Source organism: Pongo pygmaeus, chromosome 14 (assembly GCF_028885625.2).
Source record: "Pongo pygmaeus isolate AG05252 chromosome 14, NHGRI_mPonPyg2-v2.0_pri, whole genome shotgun sequence".
NCBI lineage: Eukaryota > Metazoa > Chordata > Mammalia > Primates > Hominidae > Pongo > Pongo pygmaeus.
In genome coordinates, this window is record NC_072387.2 from 122877739 (window position 1) to 122896891 (window position 19153).

Consider the following 19153-nt stretch of genomic DNA (forward strand, 5'->3'; position numbering starts at 1 on the left):
TGATTTCCACTGCTAACCTAGTTAACCGGTAATCTGCTCTTTGGTACACTGGGAGCTCTGTGTGCACTAACCCATGGACCCCAGGAGCTCTGGGATGGCTGCACAGATGAGAACACAGGCCAGAAGGGTTTGTTAGTGACTTATCTGATGTCACAAGCTGGTCAGCTCAGCTGGGCCACATTCCAGTGGCCCCAGCCCTGTCCCACGTGCCCCAGCTTTCTCCTGGGAAGCTGCAGGGAAGGGTACAACTAGGGCGATCCCAGCTGGATCCCTGTGGGGCTTCAGAGTGGACACAACTTCCCTGCCAGCTGGCTCGGATCCAGGGGGCAGGTGGGACCCCGTTTTACATGTAAGCCCAAGGAAGTGAGACCTGGACCCCAGAAGACCTCCGACCCGTGCCCTTGTCCAGCCCTCTCCCCTCTGGAAGGGGCCGAGGGTGACCCCAGGTGGCAGGGACTGCACCCCTTAGGCACGACCCCGCCCCGCTGCCCGCCCCAAGCCGCACCCCCCGCCCCCGTCACACCCCTACCCTGTCGCGCCGTCCCCCGTCTCGGGCACAGCGGGGAGGGGTGGGAAGAGGGGGATGGGTGAGGAGAGCAAAGGGTGGGGAGAAGGGAAGAGGGGGAGAGGGGGAGGCTCTTCCCATGGCCCCGCCTCGCCGCCCTTCCCCCGCCGCTCTGGGCTCTGGACCCCGCCCCGCCCCCGCCTCCGGGCCCCTCTCCGCCCCTCCCCGTCCAGCCCTCCCCGCGCCGCGCCCCGCCCCGCCCCTTCGCCCTCCCCGCCCAGTGTCCGCGCAGCCCTGGGAGGAGGCGTCAGGACGCGCGGACACCTGCGGGGCGCGGAGCTCGGCGGACGCGCGAGGGCAGCACCACGGGCGGCAGGTGCGCGCGGGGCGGGGGCCTGGAGGGGGCGCGGGGGTGACGGGAGGGGGCGCGGGGCGGAGCCGGGCAGGACGCGTCGCGGTCGCTCCCGGAGCGGGGCCGTCTCCCCCGCGCCCCCCTCAGCCTGGCTGGGGACAGGCGCTGGGACCCGGCTCGCGGGCAGGGCGGCCTGGGATCGGCCCCCGCGGCCCCTACCCAGCGTCCTGCGCTGGGAACTTCGAGGCGCCTGGGGGGCTCGAAATGGCAGTGGAGGAGCCCCCGCGAGTGTCCAGGCGCCCAGGACCCTCCGCATTGTCACGGGGGTCCTCACACCCCGGCAGGTGTCACCCCCTGGACGGGCTTCTGCCGACGTTCCCTTGGACACCTCGTAGGGCCACCCCGGGAGCTCTGCCCACCCCTTCCTGCCGGAGCGATGGGGGCCCAGTGTCCAGGACAGCGCCTAGGCACAGGGCTGGAGGGAAGGGTAGCCTGGGGTCCCGCTGGGGTCGGGCCCACACCTGGTGGCTGGGGACAGTGCTGGAGGGGAGGGTAGCCTGGGGTCGGGCCCACACCTGCGTCTTTCATCTGCCTGCTTGTCCCAGGCCAGGGTCCCCTTGGCCACAGGTCCCCAGAGAGACAGCGGGAAGGCCGTGGAGCGCGGGCTGGGCGGACTCCTCCTAGGAGCTCCTTTTGACCTGGCTTGGTTGCCGTGGGCCCTCTGTGGCTCTTCTCCCAGCTGTGGGCCCCTGGCCTGGCTTCAGACCCTTATATAGGATGCTGCCGGAGGGCTGGGCCAGAGGGGGCTCTGGAGCCCAGGCAGGCTCACTCCCTGGAAACTCCCGCCCAGGGGCGTGGCCCGCATGACCCTCACAGAGCCGGGACCCTGAAGGGGTTAAGGTGGCCCGGGCCGCCCAGGCAGGATGTGCCGGCATGGCTGTAGGAGGCCCCAGGATGTGTGGCCACGGGTTCCGACACGGCTGGCCACAAAAATAGAAGTGCAGTCCCCAGGGCTGCAGGCTGCAGAGTGTCGGTGTGGTCCCCTCCCTGGCAGGCAGGAGACCCACACGGCCAGGTGGGTACTGGATGCTGGGACTGAGGAGGAGCCTCTAGCCCTCCGGGGCTCCCAACATGCAAACTGTGGAGCGAGGGGTCCAGGGCTGGTCGTGAGAACGGAGTGCACACCCAGGCATTGCCTGAGTTCTGCAGCCTCTGTGGGTAGCTGGGGGGACAGAACCCCGGGAGCCTGTGGAGCCCTCAGTCCCGGGGGGGCAGTGAAGACTCTGGGGTGAGCTGGCAGCTAGGTGGGCAGGAGACCGGGGTTTTAAGCCTCCCTCAGGACTCTCCTTCAGCTCTTCCCCATCCTGTGGGGCCGGCCCCGCCCTCCCAGGTCCCAACTTCACCCGGCTGTGCAGGGGTCCCAGTGTCCCCGATTTCACCAGGCTGTGCAGGGGCCCAGGCATCCCCGATTTCACTGGGCTGTGCAGGGATCCCGGTGTCCCTGATTTCACCGGACTGTGCAGGGGTCCCAGTGTCCCCGATTTCACCGCGCTGTGCAGGGGTCCAGGTGTCCCCGATTTCACCGGGCTGTGCAGGGTTCCAGTGTCCCCGATTTCACCGGGCTGTGCAGGGGCCCAGGTGTTCGTGGCTCAAACTTCCACATTGGGTTTCCCCAAGAACCCCATACACGTCTGTGAAATGAGGGGGGCCCCTCCCCTGGGGGCCTCACAGAATTGCTGTGAAACCTGAGATTGTGGGAAACTGCTGGAATCCGTGAAGGGTCTGCAACTGTTAGAAGGTGGGCTTAGGAACCTGCAGGCTTTGGCAGGGACCCGGTGGCGCCACCTCCCCTATCACTGTGCTGACGTCAGGGCCTGCAGGCATAGCCAGGGGAAGGGGCACAGTCATCAACCTCACCAAGGTGATGGATTTGCTGCAAGATGAAAGGGCTGTGTGCAGCTTCACATCTGTCCTTCTCTGGAATTCAGGTCTCTTCACCACCCCCCCGAGGCCTCCTCCTGAGGTTTCCCTTTACCTGGTCCCCGAATGGGTGGTCCCAGTCACCTCTGCTGTGGAGATGCCCCCTTGCTCACATCGAGGACCCCAGGGAAGACTTTGACTGGAATCTGAACACTTGTCTTGGAAAGGCAGCCTCTTGGTGACTCCAGGTCACTTCAGAAGAGAGGCCCCCCTGTCTTTACAGCCACGTAATTTGCATTTGTAATGTGGTGGGAGAAGGCCTGGGATTGGCAGAGGGCATGGAGGAGATGAGTGGTGCAGATAGACTGGCCGAGAACACCACCGGTTGGCAGCCTTTTGTCACCAGTTGAGATGATTTGGGATCATTTTCGGAGGCTCCTGGAGCAGCCACAGTTAGCACCGTGACCGGAAAGATGGAGTTGTAAGGTTCTGGGTGCAGCCCACCTTTCTGTTCAGCCCACCCCGCTTCACTGTCTGCACTGGCTCTCAAGGACACTGTGAGACTCTCATGTGGCAGGTGCACGGCTCTGGGCTGCATCTTGGTGACGGGAGCCCCCTGGCATCCCAATGCAGGTTCCTGGGTCCCACCACAGACCTTCCTGCCTCACGGAGGGAACAGGGCCCTGCGTCTTCGGCAGGTACTCAGTGGTGTTTCTAGGCTCCAACTTGAGTCATCAATGGATTCCCTGTGGAGGGTCCTTCAGGGGACAGCAGGGCACTGGTCAGGGGCCATGCAGGCTGAGAGCCCACCCTGAGAGGAGGCCAGGCCGGCGGAGCACAGGGCCCCAGCTCGGAGTGCGGGTGGCAGAGTCTTTAGTGTGTGGCCAGCTGGAAGCAGCAGTGGTGCTTTGAGAATTTCAAGTCTTGTCCAGAGGCCTTGGTGGCCTCTGGCTCACATGGTCTGTTCATGGCAACCCCCGCTTCGGGAAAGCTACACCATGAGGGTCCCTCCTGGCTTCCTAAAGTGAACCTCTCCGAGCTTTCAGCCCGCGGTAGGATACGGGACACTGTATGGCCACCGAGAAGCTTTTGGACATCTGTGAGGGCCACCATCTTGAACGCGGTGATCAGGAGCCCAGCATGAACCGGACTCAGTGGAGCATCGGGGCCGCCCCAGCTGGGTCTGCGGGGTTCACAGGAAGCCCACTTCTCCCCAGCCATGCCTGGGATCTCCTCGGAGCCCTGAAAGGTCGTCCCCATGGGGTTCCACAGCAGGGACAATGATGCCTCAAGTGGCCATTGGAACCAGAGCTGGGAAGCTGTGGGACGTCCCGGATGAAATGTGGGATGTAAGTCACTGTTGGGGGCCATGCAGCCCCACCTGTTGAGAAAGTGAAGAGCATTACTGACATTTCCATCATGATGTAAGGAAATCAAAGCAAATCTAGTGAGAAAGTGATGCCGTGGAGACCGGAGAGGGTAACCGTGTTTTCTTCGCAGTCACCATCTTCACTTTTCATTCATTAGAGAAACGGCAGAAAGAAAGCAGGACTGACTCCTGTGGGGACAGGCCCACTTCTGTGTCCAGGTGGGCAGACTAGAGTGAGGCAGAGACACGGCAGGTGCAGCCGTGTTGAGGGCGGTGCTGACTGGCAGTGGGGACCGGAATGAGGGCTGCAGTCAGGGGTGTCGGCCTGGCACCCGCTCTATGCCAAGGCCCAGCTGACCTCTCACCCTGCAGCAGCAGAGACAGCCCTGGAGGTGCCCTGTGGCCCGTCCAGCCCCAGCCCCAGCCCCCGGCCCCGCCCCGGCCCCGGCCCCGGGTCATGGCTTTGCAGCCTTCACTCTTTAGGGAAGGTCTCCCAGCTCCACCTGTCCTAGGGCCACTGCCCCCACCTCTGCTCCACGTTATTATTAATACTGGCAATTTACAGTTGACGACACGGTGTCGTGAGTGGAAGCCATGCGGCAGCGGCGGGGACCTTCCTATTCCTATCTTTAGTGCCCAGTGCCTGGGACACACTGTGTGACCTCGAGCTCACTGCTTCCCCTGCGTGTGTGGCCGATGTAAAGTCCACCGAGTCCTCAGTGGCTTCCCCCAGCACAGACAGGTGCTCCACGGCCTCTGAGCCTCTCTGCGCTCTACCCAAGCTGGGTGCGGGGCGTGAGGTGGGCGCGTGTTTGTTTTGTCTGCTTGGAACTTGTGTGCAGAGGAGGCTGCCCACACTGCTGCTGAGTAAAGGAACCATCCTCGTGAACTGAACTCGGCAGGTGCTGGAACTGAGTCCAGGTCCAGCCTTTTACCACTAGCCACTCGCAGCCTCCCTCAGGCCCATCCTGCCAGATGTGGCAGCAGCAGGGGTAATGCCCACGGCCATGCAGGTCCTGCTCCTCCTGCCCCAGCGTCCTTCCCTCTCCCATAGTGCTCCCACCCCTGGGACCGTCAGCACTCGCCTCCCCTCCTCCATTTGCTATTCGGCTGCCTGTGTCACTTCACCAGCTACTCAGGCTAGAAGCCCAGACGGCCTCCCTGCCCCCCAAGTCCCTGAGTCCCCAGCTGCCATCATCTCCAGACTCTCCTTGTCCATCACACCCCTGCTTCCCGCCTCCCTCCTCGGGATCCCTCCCTACCGGTCAGCGTCAGCTGCTCTCAGGCCCCGGGTGCCACTCTTGGCCTTGAGCTTCTGCCCCTATTCTGCCTGACTTCTCGACACCTGCTTCAGGCCCTGCACCCACCACCACCCCACCCTGTGCCCCCTCCCAGGGAGCACCGGGCAGGGCCCCCTCCCCCCATGCCAGGTCTGCCCCCGCTTGGTGGTGGCTGCTGAACCTGCGCAGAAGCTGGCTCTCGCTGGGATCCGAGCTCCTCGGGGATAGGAGCTTCCCTGACGTTTGTGTCCTCAGCACCTGCAGCAAACACAGAAGGTGCATCATAAACGAGGACCGAGCAAACGAGTCACAAAGCCGTGCTGACTTGGCGCTTCCGTGCTGCTGGGCCGAGTTCTAGCCGCCTGTGACCATGTCTGCATCTGTAGACGGATTTAATTCTGTGTGTGTGTGCGAGGCGCCTCGCTCAGCCCGGACCACAAAGCCCAGGGGGCCCGGCTCTCGCTCCAGCCTTCAGCCTTCACTGCTGACGGCTTCTCAAGGCTTTGCCCAGGGGAAAGCAGAAGCTCCAAGGGCGGCGGCGCCTGTTGGGTGCCCTGTGGTCAGGCCAGTCTTGGGATTTTGAAGAGAACAGACGTGAACAGCACCGCATCTGGCTTCGTCATCCATCCTCTCAGGGCGGGAAAGTCTGTTTTCTTGCCCTCAGGAAAACCCACTGCTGGAGAAACAGCAGTTTCCAGACTCTCTCTACCCACGTAGCTTGGGGTTAACTCTGATGTCCTTCACCACGTGAGAGCTGTTGTCCGAAGCAGCTGGAGGAGTGAGATCCTAGAGGAAGGAGGAACCTCTAAGCAGGGGCCACACCTGCCCCAAGACTCCTGGCCCCAGGTGTCCTCACACAACACCCAGGGGTCCTCAGGACCCCGGAGCTGACTGGCGCCTGCTGCGGCAGAGGACGGCCTGGACCTGCCCTGTGGAGGGAGGGATCGCTGCATCCCTTTCTCCACCATGTCAGTGTGACGGGCCGCGCGTGCCATCTGCAGCCTTCACTGGGTAAAAGTGAAGGTCCCTCATCTGGATCTTTTCCACCGTACCTTGAGATCAAGTGGTTAGGAATGCTTGCAGAGTCTTGCCTCATAGTAGAGAGAAACAGCAGAACAGCCCCTTGGGTTGGTTTCAGGATGGGGAGGACGTGGCCCTCATGCCTGGTGTCTGCAGAGCCCAGCTTGGGGACGCGATTGCAGCCAGGGGCATAAATGTGACTGCGCACACCTGGCCTTTCATTTTCCCTTTTGGAGGTTTCAGATCACGATCAGCCTGCTCATGTTTGAAATTCTCTGAGCAGAATTTGGAAGAGAAAAAGGACAAAATAGCATTTTGCTTTTGTTTTTTTTTTTAACCAGGGACATTTTTCTTCCTACTTTTTAATCATTGAAATTAGATTTAAGCAATCAGAAAATAAGCCTTTAGACCTGCGCTGGGTTGTCCTCAGGTCTGTGCCCCTCCCGGACCTTTCTGCAGAGATGAAGCAGGTGCCTGGACAAGGTGGTGAGCACAGCTGGGTCCCAGTGCTAGCCGCTGAGGGTGGGAGTGAGACGCGCGGGCAGCCTCGTGGCAGGCTCTACAAGTCAGTCGGAGAACACGCCACACGTGAGCAAAAGACATGCACGAAAAACCACACAGGAGCTGGGACGTGTAACAAGTTCTGTACACTAGCAGCAAAGGGATGAGTTGAACACCGAGGGGTGAGTGTTTGTGGGGTGGTCTCGAAGGCCCGTGCCCTGATGAACACCGAGGGGTGAGTGTGTTTGTGGAGTGGGAGTCAAGGCTGTGGAGCTTGTGTGTTGGGGCAAGAGGCAGGGATGGAGAAGCACAGCCTCTGCTGTGAGGGGCGTGGGTGTGGCCCTGGTGTCCCCAGAGTGTTTGGGACCTAGACTGTGGGTTGGCGATGGGTATCACCCTGTCCTGGGCAGGCTTCGTCCTTCAGGGCTCCATGTGGTGGGGCAGTGGTTCTCAGGACGGGCATTGCTCTCCAGGGCCAGGCATTGGTGTTTGCAAAGCTCCCTGGGGACTGACAGCAGCGGCCCTGAGAGCACCTGTGGGGTGGTCTGGGTACCTGCAGGTCTGACCTGAGGGAGCAGCGGCCCTGAGAGCGCCACCTGTGGGGTGGTCTGAGCACCGCAGGTCTGACCTAAGGGATGGGGATGGGGTTTAGCTGAAGACAAGGAAAGGGGGAGATGTCCCAGCAGGGGCCTCCGAGTGGCTGGAGCAGGGATTTCAGGTTGGAGGGAGGCAGGTGGCCCCTTCCCAGGGGAATACCAGGGCAGGAGGGATCTCCCCAGGGAGCTGAGGCCAAGGCAGCAGCAGAACTGGGCGACAGGATGCAGTGTGAACAGTGGCGTGGAAAGCGACATCCCTGGTGGAGTCACGGATACCGTTTATTTTTTATTTTATTTTTTTGAGACGGAGTTTCACTGTTGTGCCTAGGCTGGAGTGCGGTGGTGCAATCTCAGCTCACTGCAACCTCCGCCTCCTGGGTTCAAGTGATTCTCGTCCCTCAGCCTCCTGAGTAACTGGGATTACAGGTGCCTGCCACCACGCCCGGCTAATTTTTGTATTTTTAGTAGAGACGGGGTTTCGCCATGTTGGCCAGGCTGGTCTTGAAATCCTGACCTGGGGTGATTCGCCGGCGTCGGCCTCCCAAAGTGCTGTGATTACAGGCGTGAGCCACAATACAGTTTATTTAAGTAAACTGTTGCCGTCTTTATTCCTAGGGAAGGGGTCCTGCGGGTGGGACGTCAACAGTGGGAAGTAGCAGTGAGCCATAGATGTGCTGAAAGACAGCACGGAAAGGCACCACAGGTCACCACCTGGGAGGAGACGGGCTGCCGGCAAGTGACTCAGAGGCTTCGGTTGGAAATGCAGCTACTAGTTTTCTCTTTACATTTAAGATTCTTCCCAAAACCTTCGTGTAAGTTTCTTTGCCAAATTTTCAGTGAGGAATTATCCTTTAAAGTTTCTGGAACTCGGAGGACATTCTCTACTTAGGGGATTTAGAAATGTTTTAGGTAATGTGAATAAGCAATCAGCACTGATTTTGAAAGTTTGCCAGTTCGGTGAATTAGATACTGAAACCTGGAGAACTAGGGACTTCTACGTCTTTGAAACAGGAGTTTAAATGTCAAGGGGAAAACTTGGTGGTTGTTTTTCTTTTCTTCAGCAGCAGAAGTCAATAATATGTTTTGCTCCTGCAACCCTTTATTCTGTATCAGAGTTATAGAAGAAGGTTCCTTGTGTAAGTGAACCCTGATACAGTAGAAATTGACTGGAGAAGAATGAATTTAGTTTCAAACATACTATCTTCATTGCAGAATAAATACCACTGAGGGTTGTAACTAGTTATTTCGGTTTTGTTCAAAGCAACAGTTCTTAAGTCTTTCTGTAGCATGACCTCATTGTGCTTTAAAATCTTCTTTCTGCAGCCTCATGTTTGACTGTTGGAGATTTATCCTGTGCAAGAGACCTGGAAGCAACAGTTATTCTTCCCCACAACGGCCCAATGAGGCCAAAAAGGAGGAAACGGATCACCAAATTGATGTGTCTGACGTCATCAGGCTTGTTCAAGACACACCGGAGGCGACGGCCACGGCCACGGCCACAGGTAGGCGCCTGGTGCTGCGGTGTCATTTGATTTTGCGGATCTCACTGCTGATCAGACCTGTGCTGTTCTTTGCTATTCTGGTCCTTTTAGAGATTGACAAGGTTTAGATCCTGGGAATGCATGACCCCCCAGGTAGCAGGCTGTGGGAGGGGCTTCGAATGGGTTCACGTGGCTTTTACCTGCCCAGGTCCAAGTTGGGACGACTTGTCTCAAGATGTGTGGTCATTTATTTGACTTGGCATTGGTTATCTGAGTGAATATTTTAAAATGAGTTTGGCTCCGGTTAGAGATCATGAGAAATGTTTCTTTGGGTTCCAAATAAAGCACAGTATACCTGAAGGGAACAATTTGTAGGCTTTGCTTCATTCTTTAGAAACAAAAGAGCTATTGTCTGAATTTGTATGTTTTCATATTAACGTGGCAAAGCCTCAGCTGGTCTCCAGACCAGTGCCCCTGCCTGGGCGTCTGGAATTGGCTGCACCCCGAGGTGAGAGCTGGGCAGGCCTCGGGTGTGAGTGGCCTCTCCAAGCTCAGCCTGACCTCCTGATCCAGGCCAGGCAATGCTTCTCTCTCCAGCCCCTGCCCGTCTGAATGTTCTGCATGTATTTTCTAAACTGAGCAAGGGGCTGAGTTCTCTGTGCCTAGTTTTGCTTGCATTTAATTATTTGTTGCCATTTCTTCCCAAATTGATTCCAAAGTCAAGTTTTCACTAGACAAAGCCAGTGTGGGCACTCACCACCAAGGGCAGGCGTGGATTTGATGGCCGGGTGCTGGACTGGCATTGCAAAATCCATCCTCTGGCTGGACAGGACGTGCAGGCTTCCAGCACCGATAGGGTGGCCACTGAGCTGAGAAGGGATTTTAATAATTCTGCTGCCTGCTCTAAATCTGGTGCTTTTCTGGGCCTTGTCCTGAGCTGGCATTTGTGCTGATTACTGGAGTCTTGGGAGTTGCTGGGTCAAGGCATCATTCTGAGACTTTCGCGTTCTGAGTCCATCCTGTCCCCATCCCACGGCCGCTGCCCTGAGGGCTGGTGCCCGGGGATTCCCTCCTGTTTCGTGTCTTCAGGTGAGAACCGCCCTGGCCCTGTCTTCAGAGCTCAGCTCTGTGTGTCTGCTGCTGTAGAAAGAGATTCCACCTGGTGACTGCCGCGTGTCTGTTGTTCCCTGGCCCAGTGGTTCTGGGCCACAACTTGTATAGACTCTTGCACTTGGAAACGCAGGCTGTTGGTTTAGAGCTGGCTGGCTGGGGGGCTGCGTTTCGGTGTGGTCACCCCAGTCAGGGTATGTGCTTAGTTTTGCAGGATTAAGAATTTGATTTCCGTCACTTCCCTTGTCAGTGACTGTCACGAATGAGAGGCTGAAGACTGAGTCTCTTGGGACCTCTCCCGGACTGAGAACTAGGTGCTGTCATTATTCCCTGGCACACCGCCTGCTTCTCTGGGATGTGCGCCCTGAGAAACCCTGTGAGCAAGGAGACAGCTACTTCCTACAAGAGTGAAGCAGGGCTGTCAGGACAGTGCTGCACACAGCTTAGCTGTTGTGCAGGGGGCTTCAGAAGAGGGCGGGAGTGAGGGGCTACTTAGAGCGTGCAGACAGCTGGCTGCCCTGACCTCTGCAACTGGAAGGTTGCTGAGTCTTCCCACACTCAGCTTGGCTGTGAATTAACTGCCCGTGGCCGCTCAGAACCTCGGCACTGGTGCCTTTCCCTGAGCGCCCAAGTCTCGCGTGGATCAGCTCTGGTGACTGAGGGAGCTAGCTGCGGTTAGGGTTAGGGTTAGGGTTAGAGGTTAAGGTTAGGGGTTAGGACTGGGGTAGGGGTAGGTGTTAGGGGTAGGGGTAGCGTTTGGGGTAAGGCAGATTTAGGACTAGGGTTAGGGTTAGAGGTTAAGGTTAGGGTTAGGGGTTAGGACTGGGGTAGGGGTAGGTGTTAGGGGTAGGTGTAGCGTTTGGGGTAAGGCAGATTTAGGACTAGGGTTAGGGTTAGAGGTTAAGGTTAGGGTTAGGGGTTAGGACTGGGGTAGGGGTAGGTATTAGGGGTAGGGGTAGCGTTTGGGGTAAGGCAGATTTAGGACTAGGGTTAGGGAACCCTCACAACTGACCCAAGTGCTCCTATTATTTCTCAATGTACCGAGCTGTCCCAGGCTCAGGAGCGTGTCAGGGTCCACCGTGCACCGGCCGTAGAGCAGAGCCTGGGCCCACGCTCTGGCTTTGTTCCTGCCCCTTCCGTCCCCACAAGCTTGGGCAGGTCGAGAAGCCTCTGCACCGTGGGCAGCAGTAGTAGCATCCAGGCAGCTGCTGTGAGGAGCCCAGACGTGTGTCTGGTCAGAGCACCCACTCAGCAAGCCGTGGCTCTTAATAATGTCACATCTGACTTCTTCCTCCCCTAACTCGCAAAACCTCTCTGATCCCTGATTCCTGGAGGCCCAGGGCTGGCTTTACCAAGAAAGCCCTTTAGGCAGCTTCCCTCCAACCCTGGACTCCAGGGGATTGGAAGATAATCTGCTTAGAGTTCTGAGCGGTGAAGCCCTTCTGGCTGTCCTTGCCTCGTCTGCTCTGTGGAAAGAGAAGCGCACGGTGTGGACTGTGGCCTGTGGGAGAACCGCACTCGGCTCTCAGGCCCTGCCTGCACCACACCTGCTCTGTCTCCAGGTGACCTGGGGCCTTGGCAATGTCCTAGCCCAGCTGGCTGGAGACCATTGGTGGTGATGAAACCTGTTTGTATCAGAACAATTTTGAAATCAGTAATAGTTTTTTTGGTCATAAAATAGATACCCATGAAATTTACCATTTTAACTACTGTTAAGTGTAGAGTTCCCTGGTATTAAATATACTCACACTGTTGTACAACCATCACCAGCATCCATCTTCAGAACTTTCTCATCTTCTCTGAAACTCTGTCCCCATTAAACACCCACTCCCATTCCCCCTGTTGGAAATAAGAACTCGGAGTTGCAAAGAAAATGAGCACTTAAATAAAGGCTTTCTCAACAAGGCAAATTTACTTCTGCAGAAGGGTGTTGCTTGCTCTTCTGGTGGCTGCAAGAGCACACCAAACAAAGGAGGAAAGGGGTTTTTATCCCTAATGCAGTCAGTCCCTGCTACTGTGTCCAGTCCCCATTGGCTGGAGTCAGACCACACAGTCTCAGCTGATCCTGATTGGCTACTTCAAATGGAGCAGGGGTGGGGGCTACAGCGGTGGGAAGAGCAGTTTCAGAACTAAAGGCACCAAATAAGGAATAGATGTGGGCTGTTACAGATTGGGAATGGAAGTGGGTTAGAGATTGGGAAGGGCAGGAAGGTTGTTTGCCGTAACTAGGGGCAAGGAGGCAAGGAAGTCAGGCTTTGAGCACAGAGGACAAAGATGAGGGAGCTGAACAAGTGGAACCTTTGAAGAGGAACTCACTGTATCCAACACCCCTGCCCCCAGCCCGACACCCACCATCCTACTTTCTTTCTCTATGAAATTGACAACTCTAGGGACCTCATGTAACTGGAGGTTATTACACTGGGCATAACGTTCTGAGGTTCATCTGTGTTGTACCGTGTGACACAATTTCCTTCCTTTTGAAGGCTGAGTGATATTCCATGGTGTGGGTGGACCACATTTGTTTCTTCACACATTCATCCACGGACGTTTGGGTCACAGCCGCCTCTGCTATTGTGAATAACGCGCCTATGAACACAGTGTGCAAATGCCTGTGCAGGCCCCGGCTTTCAGGCCTTGGGGTTGCCTCCCCAGAAGTGGAAGTGCCGCATCATGCAAGTATTTATTTTGAAACCACGAAAGAAGGTGATTCCCCCTGGTTCTACCTTTGTTTTCCTGCTGGGCGATGAACAGCGTCCCGTCCAACTTCCCTGTTCTCAGTCAACAGACACTGGTCTTTGAGAAGGTCACAGGAGGCCTGGACCCTGCTGGGTAAACATTGATGAGCTTATTTTCCAGCTCGCTCGGAAGCTGCTCAGTTTGCTCTTGCTTTCCTTCAGGCTTCTTCATTTCAGCTACCGTGACAGTGTTCCGCCACATTGTTTCAGTGACTCTGCGATTAACTGTTTCACAGTCAGCTATGGAAGGGCCTCTAATCCGAGGGGACACACTGCAGACAGGCCTCCTCAGGGCTCCTGCCTGAGCCTGCAGCGTTTTGTAAGCTGACTCACTCCACTAAAGGTCAGCTCTCACAGCTGTGTTGCAGGATTTGCAGGTGAATGGGGAAGGCGTGGCCAGCATCAGCTCCCTGTGGCTTCTGGAACTCACCCTCTGCAGGGCCTGTCTCACTGAGAATGGCAGGTGCCCACAGGAACATGCACACACGCGTATGTACACACACACACACACGGTGCATTTCCATGGGGTGCGTGTGGAGCTTGTCTGGCTTTCCTCTCCCTGGCAGTGCTTTCCTATCAAAACACCAGCGCCCGCTCTGCTGTGAGTGCGTGGTCTTGCTCTTCAGTGGTGCGTAATGCATTCTGGCTCTGGTGGGCCAGGTGAGAGCAGAGGCCTGGGAACATGTTGTTCAGCCTCTTCGGAAGGACCGCTATCATCTTAGAACTGAGGGTGAGAGAGCAAGAGGATTCGCGCACAACTTCCTTGTACAGCAGAGGTGAGGGGCCCCCGGCACAGGCGAGCACCTCTAGCTCTAGGGTGGCTTGCGGGGCCTCCTGTTAGAAACTCCATCTATCCCCATTGGTCAGTGGTGTCTTTAAAGATACCAGTGATTTTCGTCCCAGCAAACCTTTGAGCATCACACTGTTCAGGTGCTGGGCAAAGCTTTGAGGATAAAAGGACAAGTGGAAGACAATCCCTGACTTGGGCTTAGGGTGAAGAAGAGCAGCACGGAAACAGACACGTTTGCCGCCTTGGGTGGAGTCGCAATGTTGCTGTTTCTATGTCAGAAGCCGTGGAGCATGGATGATTCCATGGCTGGACCTAATACTTCCATGCTTTATGGTAGAAGATTACACAGGATTCTGAGGGGGGACCTCGTCTCCACCTGGGGGCATGTGGAAGGGTTGGGAAGCACTTCGGGAAGGACCAAGACTTGCCCTAGCCTTGAGAAGTGATGGGGCTGCAGCATTCAGATATGAGTCTCACAAAGGGGTTTGCAGAAACAATTAGCTGGAGCTGAAAATGTACTTTGAGGAAGGGGAAAATGACCACAGGAAACAGATACTTGGAAGGAAATTGGCTTTTTGGCTATCCACAGTGTTTGTGGCAAGGATCATAGTCGCGGCTTGGTGGAGAATCCCCGGTGTTTGTGGCAAGGATCATAGTCGCGGCTTGGTGGAGAATCCCCGGTGTTTGTGGCAAGGATCATAGTCGCGGCTTGGTGGAGAATCCCCGGTGTTTGTGGCGTGGATCATAGTCGCGGCTTGGTGGAGAATCCCCGGTGTTTGTGGCGTGGATCATAGTCGCGGCTTGGTGGAGAATCCCCGGTGTTTGTGGCGTGGATCATAGTCGCGGCTTGGTGGAGAATCCCCGGTGTTTGTGGCGTGGATCATAGTCGCGGCTTGGTGGAGAATCCTCGGTGTTTGTGGCATGGGTCTTAATTGCGGCTTGGTGGAGAATCCTCGGTGTTTCCAGCATGGGTCATAGTCGCGGCTTGGTGGAGAATGGCTGAATCCTGGCAACTGTGGCCTTTGCAGGGGCTGTAGTTGTGCATTCACGAATCTGATGGGGGAAGATGTGTTTCTTCACGTCTTCAGGCTTCTTCTGTGGTTGGGCGCTAGCTGTTGTATGCTGATGGGCTGGTTTCTCTTGGCCCACAGAAAATGTTCTTTAATAATTTGGTAGACTCTGGACTTGAAACTTCCTGGTTCTTCATGCAGTTCTCAAAGCTCATGATTTTCTTGGGAGATTCATTGCTTTCTCCTTGCATGCCATTTAGTGTTGCAGAAAACAGCTCTGAGAAAAGGCGATCTCAGCAGCATGCCGTGTTAAAGAACGGCACATGTCGGGAGAAAGAGCGCCCACTGCTCCCTCCACTCATCTTTTCTTTATAGTTCTTTGAGTCTCAAGTGAGATGGCCTCTGAAGATGAACATGTTGTTTGTGGAAATGGTACTTACAGTGTGGCTGTCAATGATTAACTTCTTGTTTTCAACCTTTCCTGATTCCTCAGCATCTTTCTACTTGGACTTTGTGTATTACTCAGGAAGCTGGCAGGAATTCCTAATTTTTTTAAGACATATGTTCAGTGCATATGAACCTCCAGACATTTGGGAACGAGTTGTGTTACTGGTTAATGTTGGACGCATGGCTGGTATCTGCTCGTGTCCGATGCCAAGGGTGTGGGCAGCTTCCCAAGGCCAGGTCAGATGCTGGCATGGGGGCACAGGTGCTCTGACTCACCAGGGCTCCCGTGTTAGGGGGATGGGGTGAACCACCGCCCCAGCTTGCACAGGGGTCCTCTGGTCTCCCGAGCGCCCTCTGATTCAAGGGTGCCTAAATGGACTGTTCTGAATGGAATTGGCTGGAGTATTTTTCATCTTTTAATTAAAATGGATGTGGCGTATTACCTGAAACCAGGTATAACTGTTCTAAGCTGCTGAAGAGACTCCTCAGGTGAACGGAAGGTGTCTGAAGACAGCAGGCAGCTTCTCTCCCAAGAGCCCCTTCTCAGAGCCAGAGCCGCTTTTGCACGCCCTGGAGCACACATGATTCTGTGAGTGTTTTATCAGAAAGTTAGGGGTTTCTGCCTGAGTGCTCTACAATATGTGCTCTATGATTAAAGTCAGATTTCTCCTCTGAAGAAACTGTGTTTGACATGACAGAATCAAAGGCAAGCATCACTAGTCACCAGCGCGTCAGACACAAACACCAGGCTCATGTTTTTTGTTTTGTTTTGTTTTGTTTTTTGAGACAGAGTCTCACTCTGGTGCCCAGGGTGGAGCGCAGTGGCATGATCTTGCATCCTCCGCCTCCCGGGTTCAAGCAATTCTCCTGCCTCAGCCTCCCAAGTAGCTGGGACTACAGGTGCATGCCACCACAACTGGCTAATTTTTGTCTTTTTAGTAGAGACGGGGTTTCACCATGTTAGCCAGGATTGTCTCGATCTCCTGACCTCGTGGTCTGCCTGCCTCAGCCTCCCAAAGCACTGGTATTACAGGTGTTAGCCACCGCACCCTGCCCATGCTTATGTTTATCCACGCTGCTCTCGGCTTTGCCGAGGGGATGATCTGGGTAGGGGGATTCACTTGGTTTGAACTGTCCCCACTGCAAAGAAATTCTCTCCCTCCCGCTTGCCTCGTCCGCTTCTGGGTTAAGTCCAGGACTGGCAAAAACACTGCCTGTTCTGCCTGTTCCCGAGGGAGCCCCTGTAACCAACCTCTCCTCAGATGTCTAATCCCTAGCTTGTGATTCCAGCAGAGGTCTCGGCATCTCGTCCACAGTGAGCTGGTGTCCTGCCAGTCTCGGGAGGCACTCGGCAGTGTGAATACATCCTTCACCTCTGTGTCTACAGACCCGGCCTCCCCGCCCAGGATAGGTTGAAGCCAGGCTAAGCCGTTGATCCCAAGGGGCTGTCTGCAGGGGTTTGGGACAGGCCTGAGCATTCACCCCAGCGTCCTGTGCAAACATCTTCATCAGGAGCGCACTTGGGAGGTCCTACACTAGCGCAGAGGGTGCGCAGCCAGTGGATCTGTCAACTTGAATGCAGGTAGTGCTCAGTGGCATTTGGAGGAGAGTCTAGTAACCAAGAGGATGAATCTCTTTGAAGGATCTGATGGAAACAGGAAATGAAGAGGGTTTTTTGTTTTGTTTTGTTTTGTTTGTTTTATGAGACAGAGTCTTGCTCTGTTGTTTGTTTGTTTTATGAGACAGAGTCTTGCTCTGTTGCCCAGGCTGGATGGAGTGCAGTGGTGCAATCTCAGCTCCTGGCGGCCTCCGCCTCCTGGGTTCCAGTGATTCTCCTGCCTCAGCCTCCCAAGTAGCTGGGATTACAGGCATGCACTTCGACACCCCGGCTAATTTTTGTATTTTTAGTAGAGACGGGGTTTCACCATGTTGTCCAGGCTGGTCTCAAGCTCTTGACCTCAAGTGATCCGCCCGCCTTGGCCTCCCAAAGTGCTGGGATTACAGGCGTGAGCCACTGTGCCTGGCCAGGAAATGAAGAGATTTTACTACCTGAACTTTAAAACTGTTCCTGAGAAATCACCAAGAAGACTGACCAGCAAATGAAAACCTGGAAAAAAATTGCAACAAAGGATAGATATTTATCTATGCATCTGTCTTACATAGCAGAGTGAAAAGGAGGCACACGTTCATAGAAAGTGAATATAAAGCTTGCACAGAAATAGTCTGACCTGTTCAGTTTAAGGAAATGTAATGCTGACCACAAGGTCTTTTTCTCTTTCCATTTTTATGGCCAAAAATTCCAAGCCTGCTGGTAGGAATGCCAGTCCTTATCGATATACTGGAAAACAATTGATGTCAGTAAAAGTCTTCAAATATTTTTAGTTTTCGTCAGCAATGTTCACTTCTAAGAATTTAACGAAGAAAATGATAAAAATATTGTCACAAACATTCATGAACAAAGGTGATCATCACAGCCGCTATTTATAATTATGAACACTTGCAGGGAAGCAAAATTACAGCAGTGGGGGTTTGGAAATGATTTAGTTCTTGAGATCATAATTCTCCCGGGCACATCTTACATTATAATAAGTGAAATTGCCAGTTATAAAAATGATACACAGTCTTCAATTTTGTAAACACCAAATATGTGCAGTTTTGTAAAACACTTAAGATATGCACCTAAATATAAATGTTTTTAATCATACATGCGCCATTTGTTGTTCTTTTTGTTTTTCTGCATGAGGAAACCTTCCTATCTCTGTCAGAATAAATGCTTCTTAGAACAGGAAATTAGACTGAAAACAGGCACGAAGGGGGCTCGGGCTTCCTGCCCCCCGGTCCCCTGGTTTGCTGCTGACGCTAGTGGAGAGCTCTTCTCGCCTTCACCTTCCTGGTGGCTGTCTCGCCGGGACTGTGCCGCAGGTGACCTGGGGGTGTTAATTACCTAACACTTTTCAAGGGGAAAATATTTCGTGGGAGAATTCGTCTGAAGTTCTGCTGGAGGCACCTTGGAGAAACAGCTGCGCGTAAATAAAGCCGCAGCCAAAACGCAGGCCAGGGGGCCCAGCACTTTCCCAGAATTTGGGGGGTGGAGGGGGGCGGGCGGGGGTGGGGCTGACTCTCTCGCCCCTGCCCTGGGACCTGGCCGCTCCCCGGCGTCAGCTGGCGCATGCATGGTGATGGAGCTGGTGTTGAACCCCTGCGGGTCTTCGGGAGCTTGTCCTGGCAGTGGGTGGCGAATGCCAAAGCCCCCTCAGGAGCCTAAGCCCAGCTTTATTTTCCATACCAGGTCAGTGACTCCAGAAGACCCAGAAGCTGGGTCTGGTCAGAGGTGATGGCCTGAGGGAGCCCGTTTGCAATGTCCCACGGCCAGGATGGGTCTGGCTGGCCGACCCCTGTGTCTACACATGTAGCCTTGGGTCCCGGGGTCTGTCTGCAGCTCCGCCCAGCACCATCCATGCAGGGTGTAGACCCAGACACTCTCCTGCCTCGTGTCTGCTCGGCCCAGCCGCTCGTCCTGTGCGCCCACCAGGTTCTTCTCTCCCAGCGTGGCCGCCGTGTTGGCCGTGATCCCCGGATCCTTTCTGCTGCAGGCTCCTCTGGGAATGGCCCGCCCACCATGCTCCTCTGAAACCCTCCCTCACTTCCAGAGACCTGAGCCCCGGGCCTCACCCAGGCCCCTGCCGTGGTCACCCAGGCTGCAGGCGTCCTCTCAGGTTGTCTCAGCAATGGGCCCAGCACCCGCTTCTGTCTTTATCTCCTTCCCCGAGGCCGAGTGCGCGGCGGGCCTGCGCCAGCCTTTCCTCACCGAATACCCAGGACCTCACGCGGATGCGCCGAGCAACGATTTCTTCCGTCTTCCTCTCTTCCGACTTCTTTCCTTCTAGGAACAAATGTGATCTTTGATTACTGGGTTTTCCCTCAACGTTACTGAGCTGTGTCATCAGAACTTAGACTTCAGGTACCTCAAGGAAAAGAGGTTCTGTTTAGCAGCAGAGAAGAAAAAGGCTACATGCAGGCTAAGTGGCCAATCGGCC

General features: G+C 55.5%; 1 protein-coding gene across 2 annotated transcripts in view; it reads left to right on the forward strand.

Moving 5' to 3' along the window:
• Positions 1 to 781: 781 nt before the first annotated feature.
• MCF2L (MCF.2 cell line derived transforming sequence like) overlaps positions 782 to 19153 on the forward strand; it is a 207539-nt gene continuing 189167 nt past the window's right edge. For both annotated transcript variants that reach the window (XM_063651184.1, XM_054447041.2), the window contains exons 1-2: positions 782 to 881; positions 8867 to 9045. In XM_063651184.1, coding sequence (XP_063507254.1) covers positions 8871 to 9045 — 175 coding nt within the window. In that variant the 5' untranslated portion in view covers positions 782 to 881; positions 8867 to 8870. The remainder of the gene's footprint in view (positions 882 to 8866; positions 9046 to 19153) is intronic.